This window comes from Sphaerodactylus townsendi, linkage group LG07, assembly GCF_021028975.2.
Source record: "Sphaerodactylus townsendi isolate TG3544 linkage group LG07, MPM_Stown_v2.3, whole genome shotgun sequence".
NCBI lineage: Eukaryota > Metazoa > Chordata > Lepidosauria > Squamata > Sphaerodactylidae > Sphaerodactylus > Sphaerodactylus townsendi.
Window position 1 is genome coordinate 76,064,410 of NC_059431.1, and position 17,671 is coordinate 76,082,080.

The 17,671-nt window shown below is 42.2% G+C and overlaps 1 protein-coding gene across 5 annotated transcripts in view; it reads left to right on the forward strand.

Moving 5' to 3' along the window:
* The window catches only part of ALDH1A1 (aldehyde dehydrogenase 1 family member A1), a 61,561-nt gene that overhangs the window by 11,289 nt on the left and 32,601 nt on the right, over positions 1-17,671 (forward strand). For 3 of the 5 annotated variants that reach the window (XM_048503948.1, XM_048503950.1, XM_048503947.1), the window contains one exon: positions 13,561-13,635. The exons of 1 other annotated variant lie outside the window; for it this stretch is intronic. In XM_048503948.1, the coding sequence (XP_048359905.1) occupies positions 13,561-13,635 (75 nt within the window). Of the gene's footprint in view, positions 1-4,174; positions 4,236-13,560; positions 13,636-17,671 lie in introns of those variants that run through there. One more of the 5 variants, XM_048503951.1, reaches the window with a different exon arrangement.

The following is a 17,671-nucleotide window of genomic DNA, read 5'->3' on the forward strand; positions in this document are numbered from 1 at the left end:
CAAAGTGTGTATGTGTTTCACTTCCACTCGTATTACCTAACAGTATTACCTATTTACTGTTTTCACTGCTCATCTGTGGCCATCTGAGTGAACATTCTAAGCCCTCATACCAAGCCCTCAGGCCACAGACAGACAGGCTGCACGAACATTCTAAGGGTGACAGTTGAACACAAACAGCTTCATGGCCTGGTGCGCCAGGAAAAAGACATTTTACCTGGCTCAGGTATGGACTTTCGGTGATTTGAAGGTCCGATTACCTGCCCGCAACAGGGAGGGACGTCCTGTGAAAATTTGGGGGCGATCTGTCCAGCAGCTTCTGAGGGAGACCATCAGGGACAAACACACTGTTAGATTTTTATGTATATAGATGAAGAAGTTATCTTGGAAATGTATACATTTTGCATTCACAGTAAATGGTGCGGCAAAACCGTAATAAAACCATGACAGACATTTCATTGGAGTAAAAGGGGCACAACTTTAATTGATTACAGCATAGGGGCAATATAGGGGTAATGGATCCCAGCATCAGCCAACCCACCTGCTGGCCACAAACTGCCTGCTGGAGGCTATTGTGGGGTGGCAGGATGCAGGATTTCACATGGGCACAACCAACTATCTGGTTTCCCCTGCCACTTCAGTGTTATCATACTGGACTATGGTAGGTTGGGAGGACCCTGTTTTGAAGTCAGCTGTGTCTCTACCTGTACCTGCCAACCCTTGGGGTGCCTAGCTAGCAGTGCTGTGCCAAGAGGAGGAGCATTGGGTCAGAGTACCGGTAGGGACATACAGTAAATAAGAACTTTGTTGGGGCTTGCCCTCATCCATCTTTGCCATGCACAGCACCTATCCCCCACCCTTCCTGACAGGATTAAGAGAACCCAATACCCGTGCCCTGGAGAGAATGTCCATCTCCAGCCCTGGACCATACACCCCTATGAAGACAACAGACATGTTAATGTGCTTGCCTGCCCAATGTTGCCTTAACCCAATGCTTCTTCCTCTGACTAATACCTTTAACAACCACCTTATTTGCATTGCCATTGTTCCTTAGCTTTATTTCAACAGCTACCTTCCCTCTTGCAGACACTCCAGAGCTTGGAACATCAAGCTTATGACTCCACCCATTAGATCAAGACCCAAGCATTAAGGTTGATGTCTATCTCTGGAACTCATCTTTGTTCTGGGAAATTAAGGATCTCTTTTTCCTTATAAAAATTCCCCTCGCCCAGTAGTCCTTGTTCAATATCTCTGGGCACCTCTCTGTCTGTGATATTATTCCACAATGCATTGTTCTTCCAGAGCTAAGCATGGGTTACTCAGTTCTGTTCAACAGACCATTCTACTCCAAGATCAGTGACTATAACCCTTACTTTCCCAATTTCCTCACCTAATCCAGATCTATCCCCTCACAACTGCTTATATTTTAGGACTGTGTGTGTGTTCTGCTACTCTGATTATCATGAGCTTGTGTACCTTTTAAAGTGTACCTTTTAAAGTTGAACAATTTAAAAATTGTTCAACTTTGTTCATTCTCCTGGGGAGTTCCTTGCAAAAACCGATTTCAATAAAACAACTTCTCAAGTTTGCCTGACCTTTTCCTAAACAAAGGGTCTGTTCCCACTTATTCTGCACTTTAAAAGGGAGAGACTCCCACCACATTGGATAACTTGAGAGCTCAGCAGGTCCTCTACAAGTCCTCACCCAATTACCATAATCCTAGAAAAAATCGTGAAAGGAAGTCTCATGGATGGGGGAAATGGACACACAAGCTGTGTTTCCCACTAAAATGGACCTGGTCCCATGATGATATTGCCAGAGAACAGTTGTGAAAGAAAATAATAACTCAACAGTGTACTATGCCAACAACACCCAACGTAAAACACACACAAAAAGCCATAAAATAAAGGGACGGATGGATGGGGGAAGGCACAAAGCCAAATGAGTCCAGCTGCACACTGAGGCTCACTTCTCGCTGGACAAGCCAGCAGCCAAAGAGGAAGCAGTGGTCATTCTGGACATCAAGTATCACATCTGAATCACATATTATTACATATTACAGGATCACTTGGAACATATTTTCAGAATTATTGATCCATTGTTTTTCAAGTTTATCTATGTTAACTAAAATTCATAAGCAACATAGACCTTCTCCAGGCAGACCTATTGTACCTGAATCTGGTTTTTCTTGGAATCTTTGGCTAAATGAATTGATTAACAACTTACCGGTAGTACCTTTGTATCTGCTATGAGGAACACGAGTGACTTTATTTTGAAGATGAAAGGAAATTGTTTGGGACTAGAGACTGTCTCTTTCTACATCATTTTTGTTGCAACTGTAGAAAATAGTTCTACAGGAAAAATATTTTCAATTTCAGAACCAGTTTTCTATCAGATCCTGCCTCTGGTTATGGGTAATGTAACTGCACTTGTTATAGCCAACTTATTCATGTTTAGTTTTGAAGAGATTTATGTTTTACATTCTTCCAGCCCCTTTTGGGGGTGTTTGGTTGTGTACCTTTAATTTATTTGATGATATATCAACCTAATTTTGGTTCTTAGGGCAGTGTACAATTTCAAATGCATTAAAATCAGCTTTTAAAAATAGTCATATATATATATATATATATATATAAACAACAATTACAAACAACGAGGGTCAGTGAGGGTATGCCAGACAACATAGAAAAACCTACTCCTGCTGGCAGATTATAGTGATTGAGGAAAACAGGCAAATCTCCCTGGGGAGAAAAATTCCATAATACTGGTGCCATGACCAAGAAACCCCTTTCCCAGGTTGCCACCCATCTAGGGTTGGATGATGGGACAGGCAAAGCTGAGCTCCTGAAGATCATTTATTTATTTGCTTTTTACCTTGCCCTTTGCATATCGAAATCAGGCTCAGGACAACTAAAAACAGATAAAATAATTAACAATTAAAACAAATAACTGTTGAAGACTAAATATTAGAATATTTAAATTTTTGACTAAGATTAAATTTCAGATGCTGCTCCTATGGTAATAATAATTGCAGGAAGAAATGAGCAAGGGAGGGGGAAGAAGGAAAGGAAAGGAAGGGGAAGGGCAGGAGCAAGGAGGCCAGCTGGAGTGGAACTGTTGCTGTCCTCATCCATAGTCCTGGCGGTACATCTCAGTCTTGCAGGCCCTGGGTGTCATTTGATAGACAGTTCTGCCAGGTTGAGGACAGCCAGACATTTTTGGCCTGGGACTGCTAATGAGTTGTTACCAGCTGAGTGCGATGCTGTGATCATAATAGTCAGGCAAGTTCATATGGGCGTAGGCAAACCATGAGATATGCAAGTCACTATCTTGAACACTTATATAATAGTCGTTCCTGGTGTTCATATATTGCTTATCAAATATAACATTTTGTATCCTAAAGAATATGAGCTCGACTCTGACTTTTTAATGTCCCTATATTATTTTAAAATTATGATTCTTGCAGCAGCTTTGACTGCAAATGTATGTTTCAAAGAAGGAAACTGTTCATTTCTATGGAATTTTGATCTGTGGCCCCACATATTAAAACATCATTTTAAAATACTGGCATTTGGTCAGTGAGATTCCCAGGATGTAATTGTGCCCTGTGGTAGGCTTCTATTAAGGATATTTTGGTACACCCAGATTTAAAAAGTCAAAGAAAGCCTGCAGGTTCAGTTGTGCATTTTAAATGTGAACGCTTTATGAAATATCCCCACACAGATCAAAAACTTTTGTACATCTTGTGAACAGAAGATCTTTTGAACTGAGACATTTCCCATAACTTTAGCTTCACACAGGTCATATATGTTCCGATTTGCTTTTGTGATCTCTTATGCAACCTTTAAAACTGGAATTTCTGAGCATCAAAGTAAGATCCAGAACAGAATTTTGTAAGTGCCTTTCTTAGAGAAGAAGCACAGCCCTATTGAGGGTTTTGTTTAGTTTTGCTATTGAAAAACCCCATGCACTGGTATACTTATGGTACCAACAAATTGTTGCTTTAACATGAAATGTGTTGGATTTATGCTGTGGGTTCTCTACACCTCAATGGGATGAATGATCCTTAGACTTTTGTGCATTTATCTGATGTTATTAGTTGTGGCTGTCTCTTTAAGATTAGAGCAAGCAGTAACTATTTATAGAACAAAGTTAACCTTTGGGTCACAGCTGTTATAACTTTGAATTTTGTTTAGCCCAGACAACTAGCCTTTTTCTGGCTCCCCTGTTTTGAAGTGGTGAGTTCACAAAATGTTTGAAATGGCTCAGTTGTGCTTTATTCTGGCATAATTGGATATACATTCACTGATATGTTATACTTTTATTTATTTTATACTTTCATGGCAATTGTCATTAATAGATAGGAATTGCTTTGTGTGTTTTATTCCAGTGAACTTTTTAAAATATATATATTTTTCTACAAGTCTTTGAAATTTATGAGAACTTATTGGTTCTTTTTTTGTTGTTAGAGCAGCATTATAGCTCTGGTGTTAATGTAAGATGGCTGTCTCTAAAATTCTTTTTTAAAAGCCAGCAATGTTCTGAAGGAGATAAAGCTGCAATAGAGTGCCTGTAGCATTCTTCTGTTTTTGCCTAATTATATTTTTTGCTTTTAATTGCTTATAATGGCTGAAATGTTTTGTATTTGACTTCCTATATATATTACTAGGATATTGCATATCCGTATGGTAAATTGCTATTGTTTTATGTTTGTAATTATTCTGATTAGTAGATTGTTTCTGGATTTATCATTTATACATACAAATTACAAGTGAAGGACTGGGACTGAGGGGTCTAATTTCTCTTCCTCCACAGCGTTCTCTTTCCTCTCCCTGAAAGTCCCCAGTAGCTCATCCACTTTTTCTGCGTCCTGCCTTCCCATCAGCCAACCTACCTATCTGTTGGCTTGTCTTCACCTTTCCATTTGTCCCGCTCCCTGGCAGCCACTACTGAGAAAAACTATTTGCTCACTGCTGGCCACTGAGCCGGGCCCATTTGTGAGGTGGGGAATCTGCAACCACTTGTGTAAGGTGCCTCATTTCCCCCCTTTCCTGCCTCCTAACAGTTCCCATAATCTCCCCTTTCCCTTCTTCCTTCTCAGCTACCTACCTACCTGTAAACTTACCTACCTATTATCTACCATTAATCTTCAGCCATATTTATTATATATTAACTTCAGTTATACCTCACATTTCTCCACAATGGAGAGCTTATATCATTCTCCAGGCCTCCGCTTTATATCTTCACAACAACTCTGTGAGATAAATTAGGCTAAGCAGATGTGATTGGCCCTAGGTTACACTATAACCTTTCATGACAGAGTGAGGATTTGAATGTAAGTCTCAGATTCTATTCTGAAATTCTAACCATTACACCACACTGACTTTTGTGAGGTGACTGCTGTTGGAACAGTAGGAATATCAGAAAACCTAAAACCATCTATATATAAAAAGCTAAGTGTTTTTGTTGATGATAGTATAACTCAGTAACTGCTGGGCCAATTCCTCTGAAAATTTCCAGCCACTATAGTCAACCAGGTGAGAGTGTTTTTAGATGTTCACTTACCTGAAATTTCACACCTGGCCCAGGTAAAAAGCCTTTTTCCTGGAGCTCCCTGGTGAAGGACATGCAGCTGCCTGTGTGTAACTGTCACCCTTAGAATGTTCGTGCTGCTTAGAATGTTCACTCAGATGGCCAGATATGAGCAGTGGAAACAGTACGTAGGCAGTAACTCGAGTGGAAGTGAAACACATACACACACATACACACGAGGGAGAGGGAAGGGAGGGAGAGGGAGGGAGAGCTGGGTGACATGCAAGGGAAGAGAGGGAGGGAGAGAAGAGAGTGAGGGGTGGCATGCAAGGGAGGGGAGGCAGGGGGCATAGCATCTTGATATGACCCCCCCACCCTAGCGGAGGGAAAGGGGAGGGGGAGGGGGAGGGGTAGCATGCAAGGGAAGAGAAGTGAGGGAGGGAAGAGTGTGAGGGGCGACATGCAAAGGACAGGAAGGAGGGGCCAGGCACCCTAGATTCCCTGAATACTGCGGTTACAGTTAAGAAAACCAGGCATGCATTATTCAGGAGTAAGCTCGGTACAGCAACCGTGACATACTTTGAATGGCTGCGTCGTGCCCCCAGAGGGTTTCCTCAGAAGCGCCACCCATTGCCACCAACCAAACTTACTCCCAGGTAAAGGATCATGACCAGCCAGCCTAGATGTGTGGGAGGGGTGCCTTTCCATTCCCCCCCCCCCAAGGAATGCAGGCACACACATCAACGACATCAGGCTGCGTGTTTGCATGAGCACGTACTGCTGGCCTCTGCAATTGATTTGCTGCTACTGTTCCTTTTCCATTTCACCACAATAAGCCACAGCAACGCGTGGCCGGACCCCGCTAGTTGCTAGTTATATCTGTACGCTTTCCCCCTGCCCCTTTAAGTAACTGAACAATAGCAGGCAGCCAGGTGTGGTTGAATTAGGTAAAGTGGATGAGAGGAATTCACCCAGTGTTTGCTGCTGGGCCTGGCCTGAAGAATTCTTCCACCAAAAACACAAACAGCTCGGTAAAGATCTCTGCTCCTCCCTCCACCCTTACTGACAGAAACCAACGTTGGAAGGCTGGCAGTACTATTGTGGTTGCCCATACCAAAAGATCTAAGTACAACTGTAAATTCATCCGCCACTTCTTCCTGGACCTTATTTGTAGTAGAATGCTCTGTGGGGATCCTAATGTCTGTCTTGTTCTGTTCCCCTTCCCCTCTGTTTGAACAAAAAAAATCACCCTTACCACTTTGTAGGAGAATGAAGATTAGGCTAGGGAGAGGCATGCAAAGTTACCTTTCATTTTTTCCGCCTCTCCCCCTGCCCACTTTTGAGCTCTGCCATTTTCTGCCAGTTTCAGGAGCCTCCATGCTGCCATCAGCAGTTGCAGAACATTCTCATGTGTTTTCTCTGCTTGCAGCTCATCTGATGGCCATTTCACTATGAAAAGTTGATGAATAAAGTTTGTTTTTCCTGGCAATCTTTTCTCTTACTTTTTAAATTTTTGTTTTGATGAAGGAGTTTTCGCAGCTATGACAACACCATTGCAGCCACTGGTAGGGCGGCTCTGCCTTCCATTAAGAAGCAATGGGCGGACCTGTCTTCTGTGGAAGGCTGGTCTAACTGTGATTGAAAGTAATAGGTGGACCAGCTGTCCACAGAGGACAGATCTACCTATTGCTTTTTAATGGGCGGTAGACCTGTCCTCCAAACAGCTGCAATTCTTAGATTGTTGGAGGTTGGCTACAAGTGTGTACAGAATTTAAAAAAAATTCATTTAAAAAAGTCAAACCTGTCTGAGACTTGTTATACCATAAGGCAGAAAGTTGGTTACCCAGGTAATATAACTGAAAAGCTCAAGAGGTCACTTGTAGAAGGAGGCAAGATTGTAGTATATTGCATTGCGAGGTTTATTGTATGTATCACTTTATTTTTAATGATATGAAGTTATCTTAGAAATGGCTGTTCAGTTTTATGCTGGCCCTATATGATGTTCTATGTCTTTTATAGTCAGTGGAAACATCAGCAGTAAATATATAAATGTTGCTTTTGAAGTTTATATTCAGTGAGGAAAGCTAAACATTAATTAGCTGCAAGTGTTACTCATAAGGCAGTAGCTACATTCATGTCTCACCTTTATTCCACCCCTGAACCTAGGGCTGAATGTCTAGGGTAGAATTCTCAAGAGGTCTCCCATTCAGGCACTGACCATGCTAGACTAGGTCCAACCAGTCCTCACCAGTTTAAGTGAGATTGCTGCATACAGCTACCTTTTTTCACCCTGGTTATCATTATAATTCTTCAATCAATATTTGTGAATTTGTATCCAAGTATGTGGCAGGGTAGTATGCCAGAGAAAATCGGTAGATCTCTTGACTCCAGAATCAACCAACATTTTACACTTCTTGCAGGAGGGGATCCAAGCCAGCTTGAGAGCATCTATGCTTATAGACAGGTTGCCACAATTTCCACAGTGATATCATTGTGTGATGGGTGGTCAACATCTAAGTATCCTCACGTGATCAGATTCCTTAAAGGAGAAAAGGACAAGCCTGTATGCCATAGATTTTCAACCTGCAAGGCAAACACTGTCCTGACAGCTTTAACAACATCACAATTTAAGCCCATTAGAGAGCTATCCCTGAAGTTTCTGAGGTTGAAGACCATCTTCCTAGCAGCTGTGATGTCTGTAAGGAGAATTTCTGAACTAAGGTCCCTGTCAATTGACTCAGCCTTATGCATTTTCTATACCCTCTCTTAGAACCAATCCTCTCTTTTGTTCTAAAGTCAATTCAAAGTGACATAGACAAGAAGAAATGTACTTACCCTCATTTTGTCCAAACCCTAAATACCATAAAGAAAAAGTCTGGAACATGTTAGACATTAGAAGGGCTCTTAAGATGTTTATTGTAAGAACAGAACACATCAGGAAGACAGATGTAATATTTATTTTCATCTAGCCACCTAACACTGAATACAAAATTTGAGCTACAGCCACTGGCAAATGTCTGAGTGATTGTAGAGGCCTATAGAGTTATGAAAATTGACCCACCTGAAGGGATCACAGCTCATTCAGTAAGACGAGCAGCATTGGCCAAAAAAAAAATGCATCTGATGAGGAAATTTGTCAAGCAGCCACCTGGTCCTCGATATCCACATTCATTAGGCATTACATTTAGCTCACATGATGGTGCTTTTGTTTGCAGGGTTCTGCAACACATTGTGGATACGATGTGTCAGATACGATGACTCACCCACAATAATACATTAGGGACACTGCTTGGGAAGGTCCCAAAAGATGTTCTCCAACTCAGGGAAGAGCAACCATTGGACACTTAATGTTGAGGGTCCTTCTCCTCTTAGCCCAGGAGGACATTTTACCATCCCAAGTCATCATTTTGTCTATTTAGGCAACTGTTAATAGATGCTTACTGTACCGTTATAGTTCCATAACCTCTTGTATGTGGTTATATACAGTGGCACCTCGGTTTTCATTGCCTTCGGTTTTCATCAGTTTCGGTTTTCATTGTTTTTTTCAGTGAAAAATTTGTCTCGGTTTTCATCGATTTGCAGTAAGGTGCAAGGGTTTGTGGAGAAAAATCACCCGGACAAAGCTGTTGCAGGCCATGTCTGCAACTTGTTTAATGACAATTTCTTGCCCCATTTCAGACAAATCTTAAAGAGGCGTCAGAAACAGACCTCTTTGGACAGCTTTCTGGTGCGATATTGGTCCACTGGCTCTGAAGCTGGTACTAGTGTTATTGTTTGTTACTGTTTTCAGTAATAAACACTATGGCCGTTTCTGCACGGAGGTGGAAACGGCTAGGTAGGCGCATTTTGCGCCGACCCGACGACGCTGGGACCGTCCGCACGGACGGTCCTGGAAACAGCCGGGCAGCCGGCACCACGGAGCACCGGCGCCCGGCCGACCCAGCATGTCCCCGGGCCTCCGGCATGTTGCCGAGGCCTGGGGACACGCCCCCCTGGCCCTGTGCGCCTGCTCCAGTGGCGCAGGGCAGGGGGGCGTGTCCCCAGGCCTCGGCGACGCGCCGGAGGCCCGGGGACAAGGTAAGTGCCGGGAGCAAGGTGGGGGGAGAGGCGTCGTGAAGCCGCTGCCGTTCGCTCGGCAGTGGCTTCACGGCGGCGTTTCCCCAACAAGAGCGCTTCCGAGCGCTCTGGGGAAATGCCGGTTTCGGGGCGATCGGGTGGCGCGAGGGCGGCGCGGCTGCGATGCAGCTGCGCCCCCTGTGCGAATGGTGGCCTGGAGACGGCTTTTTTGCCGTCTCCAGGCCACCATTAAATGCCGTGCGGAAACGGCCCAAGTTTATTCACCAAAAATGTGTTTTGGGTATGTTTTTTGGAGCGCCTAGAACAGATTAATTGGATTTACATTGGTTCCTATGGAAAAGTTTGCCTCAGTTTTCATCGGTTTAGGTTTTCATCGATTCTTTTCGAACGGATTACCAACGAAAACCGAGATTCCACTGTATCTATCTATATAAACATGAAATACCACTCACTCACTGACTGACTCATCAACAGAACTCAAAAACCAGCAAAGGCACACACATGAAATTTGGCACACCTGTTCCTTACGTACTCCAAGTGCTCACTAAGAAAGGATTTCCCAAAATATTCACTTCCACTCAATTTATTACCTATTTATTGTTTTCACTGCTCATCTCTGGCCATCTGCGCGAACATTCTAAGGGTGACAGTTAAACACTACCAGCTTCATGTCCTTCACCAAGGTGCGCAAAATGCACTCTAACACTGTCCTTCACAACACATGCGAACCTATCCCTTCTGCTGAAACCGCTACAGGGAGAAGAGGAATTGAACACAGAAAGCACTTTACACACTGCATTATAAAAAGACAACTACAGGAAGCTGCTGCAAAATATGCGAAAACAAACCCATCAGTCCACAGACAGGCTGTGAGGAAATATGCTGCATGTCACCCCAAAGTTCACAAACGCCCTCCACAACGCATGCAAACCTATTCCTTCTGCTGAAACCGCTACAGGGAGAAGAGGAATTAAATGCAGAAAATGCTTTACACACTGCATTATAAAAAGACAACTACAGGAAGCTGCTTCAAAATATGTGAAAACAAACCCATCAGTCCACAGACAGGCTGTGAGGAAATATGCTGCATGTCACCCCAAAGTTCACAAACAGGCTACAAAGAAGTATGCTGAATGTCATCCCAACATTAACAGACAGGCTGTGAAAAAGTACTGCTCCACCCACCCTCACGTTAACAACACCGCTTCAGCCAAATCAACATACATTACAAACCACACTATCACCTTGGACTACTGAACATTTGTCGGGTTTTGCATATGGGCATCAGATTGATTACTGTGGAGACAAGTTTACTGCTCTTGGCCTCCGATCACCCTGTGCTTGGTGTCGTGCTCTGAAGTGGCGGGATGAGTCCCCAGGAATGTGCTGCAGTGGCGGTACAGTCCAGCTCCCTGCCCTTCAACCCTACCCTGAACCTCTTCCCAGCCTTCTCACTCATCAGCATCCAATGGCAGAACACTTCCTTTCTGCATCCCGAAAATACAACGGCTGCTTCCAAATGACATATTTTGGAGCCCACCAGGTGAAAGAGAGCAATAACACATTGCATTAGAAAAAGACAACTACAGGAAGCTGCTGCAAAATAATGCAAAAACAAACCCATCAGTCCACAGACAGGCTGTGAGGAAATATGCTGAATGTCAACCCGAAATTCATAGACAGCCTGTGATGAAGTATGCGTAGCGAAGCATGGGTACCCTGCTAGTATTCTGTACTTCCAAGCTGGCAGTGTTAGACTATGGAGGAAGTTCTTCTTTTTCCTACCAGTTACATATCTACTGAAGTATGTATGGTGACAGTGCAGAATGCTCCTCAGATTACCAAAACTGAGATGGAGGAAGGGATGACTTCCACAGGAAACAGGAAGTTGAAAATTTGATCCTGCCTACCTGGCTAAGTAGTGGGAATCACCCAAAAGATGTCATCCTAGGCTCAGAGAAGAAGGACTCTTCACGGTAAGTGTCCAATGGTAATTTCCATTGCCACCTGATCCCCCTCCCAAATCCCTTAAGAAGATTCTCATGGATGAGGGAAATGGGGATACCAGCCGTGTTTCCCCTGAAAATGGACCCTGTCTCATTCTGATACTGCCAGAGCACAGCTGTGAAAGCAAATAACACAACAGTGCACTATACCAACAACAGCCAATGTAAAACACACACATAACGGCCACAAAATAAAAGGGGGGACAGGAGCAAGGTGACTGAGTAACCTAAACGAGTGCAAGGTTCTTTAGAAATCACAGGAAAAGACAGTGTTCTTTGCAGCCTACAAATAAGGTGCCATTTTTACTTGTACTAATCCTGGCCTTTCAGAACAATTAAGCAAATGCAACTTTTCCCTTTGTTCTGTGTGCCTCAAGAGCAACATGATTTCTGAAGAGTAGATGGCTGTTTAAAAAATGCATAACTACAGAGCTAGTTTAAAAAGTTGGCAATATTAGGGTGAAGCACAAGTGTTCCTTGCAAACTGAACTCTATCTGCTAACTTTAACAAATTCATAGAAAGGAGTGCTTTTCAAAAGTGCTTCAGAAACCTTTCTGCTTTCTAGCACCGAATGCTGCCTGTGTGGGTTTGTGTGGGTTTGTGGGGGCGGGCGGGCAGGGGGGGGGGGTGCTCATGAATGCAATCCAAATTCAACTTTAGCAAGAAGTCACTCTAGTACACACACAGCATAATGTGTGCTTTGGTCTACACTATTGCATTTTTTACTGCAACAAGATATAATAGAAAACAAATGTTTAAGAAACTTCAGGGCTACAAGCCAGATATTTCATAAGGCAAACAATTCTGTGCCAAGACTGTGTTGCAATGAGCAGGACTAAAGGGCAAGGCTAAGGACTTTAAAGCCTTATTAACTTTTCGGAGTTTTACCACACCCTGCATGTAGTCCATGCTAGAGAATTATCTGTCTTGAAGAAACCATTACTTTTTTCTCGGGAACAGCAAGCAACTCAGTAGACACAGCATCGTTTCCTTCCTCTCACAAGAAGGGATTCTTTGCAGGGGCAGAGAGGTGGAAATCTGGGGCTTTTTAAAGAGCAAGAATTTAACAGGCTTTGCATGCTCAGGTAAGGCAGCACCTGCTGAATTTTTGCCTGTCATGCAGATGAGAGATCAGTACAGCAGGCATTGCTATCTTCTTTTCAGTTGAGGTTTGCAGAATTTACAGCATGAGCTGTAAATTGGCATTTCTCCTTGGAAATAATTCCATCTAAATTCAGTAGAGCTTGTTCCCTAGTAAAGGTGTCCGGGATTCCAGCCTTAGCACAGTAATATAGGGTTCTTGCTGTATAGGAAAAAACTGCCCTGTGAGAATATCACAAATCTGAGTAAAAATTAGAAGAGATAGTCATACTTCTACTAAACTGTTGGTTTTTAAGGTGCCACAAGATCCTGTATTGTTTTTGCTGCAACAGACTAATATGGCAACTCATCAGGTGTGTGCAGCTCTTAGCTGGAGTTGTTACCTGCACCTCCAGCAAAGATTTCACTTTAATACTACTCTTATTTATCACTATATCACCCTGTCAAGAAAGCAAAACTTGTTACACTTTTGACTGTTATGCAGTTGACACAAGATGAGGGACATTAGGGGGAAAATCCAGAAGCAGCGCATTTGTTTTTATCTCCAAGGGCCAAGTTCACTTTGAGCTCCTGTTAGGTCTTCCCACTCTTTACTTTTAAAAAAGAAATACCCAAGCAGGCCGTTATTTGCAGACTTCAGGCTGTAAGCTTCTACACACCCTTACCTCTGACACACAGCCTGCTTTTTAGGTGTTGCATGTCAATTGTGATTGTTCATCCAATCACAGCCTTGCATGCAAATATACTATAGCCTGTTCTGATAAAGAGGCACAATTAAATCTTAAGTGCTCAGTCACAGCAAGCACCACTGAACTTTTCTGAAACCTCTTTTCACCTTCATTCCAGGCACAAAACATGTCAGCTTCAGCTCCGCCGTCTGTGCCTGCACCCCTGACTGATCTGAAGATTAAATATACAAAGGTTAGTGGTGTTTAAGTTGGTCGACTGACATAATGAGAGTAAAGATTGTACTAGTTACTGCTGTAATTCTATGCAGCTCACGCTTGAGATTGGTTTACAAATGTTCTCTTCTGTTTCAGTTTGCATGGCATGCTTAGTGAGCGTGTATTCTTATCCATACCAGAACTCAGTTGCTTTTGCATGAAGTACTGTTCAGAATGAGCACAGATAAAGTTGATAACAAAAAGCATGTCAGCTGTAGTCCTAATTGTGCTTACAAACATCCCATATTTATTCAGTGGTCCCATTGAGTTCAGTTGCGCTTACTCCCAAGCAACCATGCATTGGACTGTGCTGAAAAGGGGATTTACCTGAAGCCACTGTTGAATAGGATCCAGATGGAAATTACATGGAAATCCAAACTTGACGCTTACTCCATAGCAGTATTTTTAAGTGGAGTACCAGAGTGTCCCATGTTGCCCAGAAAGGAATATACAGAGGATTTTAATAGTGAATGTGGATTTGATCTGTTCCCTGCAATTTCCCTTGTAGATAAATAGATCCTAAATTAAATCTGTGGAAATGTATATTTGGAGTTAAGTGTGTTTAAACAAACTAGGCACATTTTGTAGAAACAGGGAATTGTCCCTGCTCACAGGTTTTCAATCTGTTCATATTTGGGTTTTGTTTTTTGTTTCGAAAAAGTCCCAACATACTAGAAAAAGACTGGGGGGAAATAAGGTGTCCTTGGTTGGAGAGGCTATCTTCAGTCTAGTTGCTGTAGGACTTGCCCTCCTGGGTTACACTGAAATAAAGAGAATTTCACTCCAATTAAACACACTTAGGCTCTTGAGCCTAGTTTTGATAGATTGACTTGAACCATGCCTTTGGACTTCACTCCATTGAGAATCAGACTGGAGGACCTTGTGCAGGCCACTTTCCAAGCTAGTCCACAAAATATTTTAAGCAGCTGTAGCTGAGTTTAAACCGGTTAGGTGTCATTTACTTCATGGAAGCTGACATGGCCTATATTTATATGTTCCATACTTTTGGGTTGGTGCCGCTCCTGATTTCATTGCACAGTTGTCCAGTCATCTGATAGAGATCAGTGTGCAGTGTGCAGCTTCTATATGTTGGGTTGGATCTTACCTGCTTCTCCATTGGTGAAAAGCAATATGGGATGGTGGCAACGGTGAGGAGAATTGGGCAAGATCAAGCAGCAAATCTGGCAGAGTTCAACACGTAGTGTTCTTGCCAGAGCCATTTCTAGGTATTATAATTTTGGCACTCCTATCACATTCCAGGAGAGCAAGCTCTATATAATCTTCCATATGTGATTGCCACTCTGTGGGAAATGGAAAACATGCACTTTTCCCAGCTACATGGTAATAGAGACATAGTTTTGAAGGTCCATGTTCTTCCATTCACAAGATAAATGTTGCAGAAATGCAATCCCTGAAATGTTCATCAGGATGCAAAGCACCTGAAGTGATCTTCATTTGCATTTCAAATGTGAGATGGCAAAGCAATTTCTTCTCTTGAACGGGGGGAATATTCAGCCTCAGTCCCTGTCTTATTAAATGCGTCAAACAATTTGTTGTTGATGGAAGCCAGTATGTGTACAGGACTGGTGCATTCATGTATTAGAAGGGGCTCTTAAACTAAAACAGCCACATTCTCAGTGTTGTTTTTCTTGTATGTACCCTAATAAATTTATATATATATGGAACATATATATAATATATGGAATATATCATATATATAATATATGGAACATATATATGGAACATAGATATATATATATATAGTCTATAGCTCTTCCTGCAATATCTTCTTTTTCTCCTGGGTTGCTTATTCTGTATTGCATATGTCTCTAAATTTTGAATATACACCTAACAAACTTGAGTTGTTTGCCCTCTGCAGTTTGAAGGTGCTCAGAGAAATCAGTACCATTAATATATGCATTACAAAGACTCTTCATTTATCCTTTTAAGGAATATAGGTATCTACAAACTGGCAAGAAGCAATGGAAAAGGTTAAGCCAATGTAGGTTTGTCAACCTTCTAACTAGCTATTCTAGTCTATAGCAGTATACTGACATATAGACATTGAAAAGTAATAATTATAAAGTTTCACCTGCTGTATTGTCGAAGGCTTTCATGGCCGGATTCAACTGGTTCTGGTGGGTTTTCCGGGCTGTGTGGCCGTGGTCTGGTGGATTTTGTTCCTAACATTTCGCTTGCATCTGTGGCTGGCAGCTTCAGAGGTGTATCACTTTTCTCTGTGATACACCTCTGAAGATGCCTGACACAGATGCAGGTGAAACGTTAGGAACAAAATCCACCAGACCACGGCCACACAGCCCGGAAAACCCACCAGAACCAGTTTCACCTGCTGATTTCTGTATATTAAATGGTTAAAATCAAATAGGCATGCCAGGCCAATTTTTCTAAGGCCAGTTAACGTCAAAGCTGAATACTTTTAAATCAGATTAGTTCCACAAGATAAATCATTTGGATTTAAGCTTGTGTAATTTTATCTGAATAGTGTCCAAAATACATCTATTTCTCAAGTAAAGGAGTTAAATCCAGGGAATTCTCTTCTGGAATGTTATTAAAACAAAAAAGAAAAGTCTAAAGCATCTACATTCCCATTAACACAAATTTACATTTTATCTTCATTTTCAACTTAGATAACTAGGAGTTTTCTAACATCTTAAAGGCCAACAAATTTTTATTCAAGTTTGTCACTTTGCCCACATATCCAATCTTCTTGCATCAGGATCTAATTCCTTGGCCTTTCCTCCCACAGCTATCTCAGTATTTGTATTTCCTGGATAAGGGCTGCTAAATTGGAAGATGAGATTGGCACTATTTAACAGAAACTGCACCATGTAGATGACAGTTTGAACTCCCTTGATCCTGAAATATATCAAATGTTGCATAATGTATATGGTAGAACAGTGGGAATAAACTTCTTACTTGTATATTTAGTTTGCAAAGGGAAAATGAAATTACTGCTGAAGAAGAAAAAATATTGTACAAAATAAGCCAGAGATTCTCAACCTTTTTGAACCTGAAGGCACTTTTGAAATTCTGACACAGTGTGATAGGTGCAGCCACAAAATGGCTGCCTTGAAATGGTTGCTTCAGGTGGTGGAATCAGCCACAAAATAACTGCTTGGCCCTACCAACTTTCAAAAAAACCAGTGGGTACCAAGAAAAGTATTAGTGAGTACCATAGTATCCACTGAGACCACATTGGGGACCCAGAAATAAGCAAAAAGGACTACATTTGAAACCTTTCTTACTGACCTTTGTCCAAATACTTAACCAGCTGAACATTCTCTGTGCACCTGCAGAATAACCCAGCATTGCTTTATGGCCAGCTAAAAAACATTGGCTTGGATCCACTGGAATTTTTTGTGTGGATTGAAGGATTTTCAGCAATGGAGTACAAGTATGTCACTCCTCACCTCTGCAACTGCCCCTAAGTGTTGTTCCTGGGGGTCTAGCATCAAGGAGCAGCATTTCAAGGGGAAAGCCATGGTCAGCAGGTGGAAACCCTTCTTTCCACATAAATACTCTGGTGCATCCAAGCCTAATCTCCCCAGCACTGATTCAAGGAGTTTTTAAACTCACACTTGCAGAAACATGGTTTCCAAAAACATTCAGTACTCTAGAGATGACCGCAAAGTTGCCTCTGTTTCAGTGCATCTTTTCCCACTAGTACAAAATATTCAACTGGAAAACTTACATGAGGAGGGAAATACGAGTAGTGTCAGTAACTAAGATCATTTCTGTATGAGGAAATGAAATTGTGTTTGGTATTTCTCAGTGGCATTGTGGATGCATTAATTCGTCTTCCAGCTTTCCTTGCATTTTGCTGTAGACTTTCCTAAACCCTTGGCTACGGTCTTTCAAAAAAAGTTATAGCAGAACAAGGTGGATGCCTCATGGATGGGAAAGTCTAGATTTTTCTGGGTCCTGCTCACATTGATTTCATTTTACCTGTTCCCATCCCCCTGTGACCATTATTTCCCCTCCCAGCACCCTGA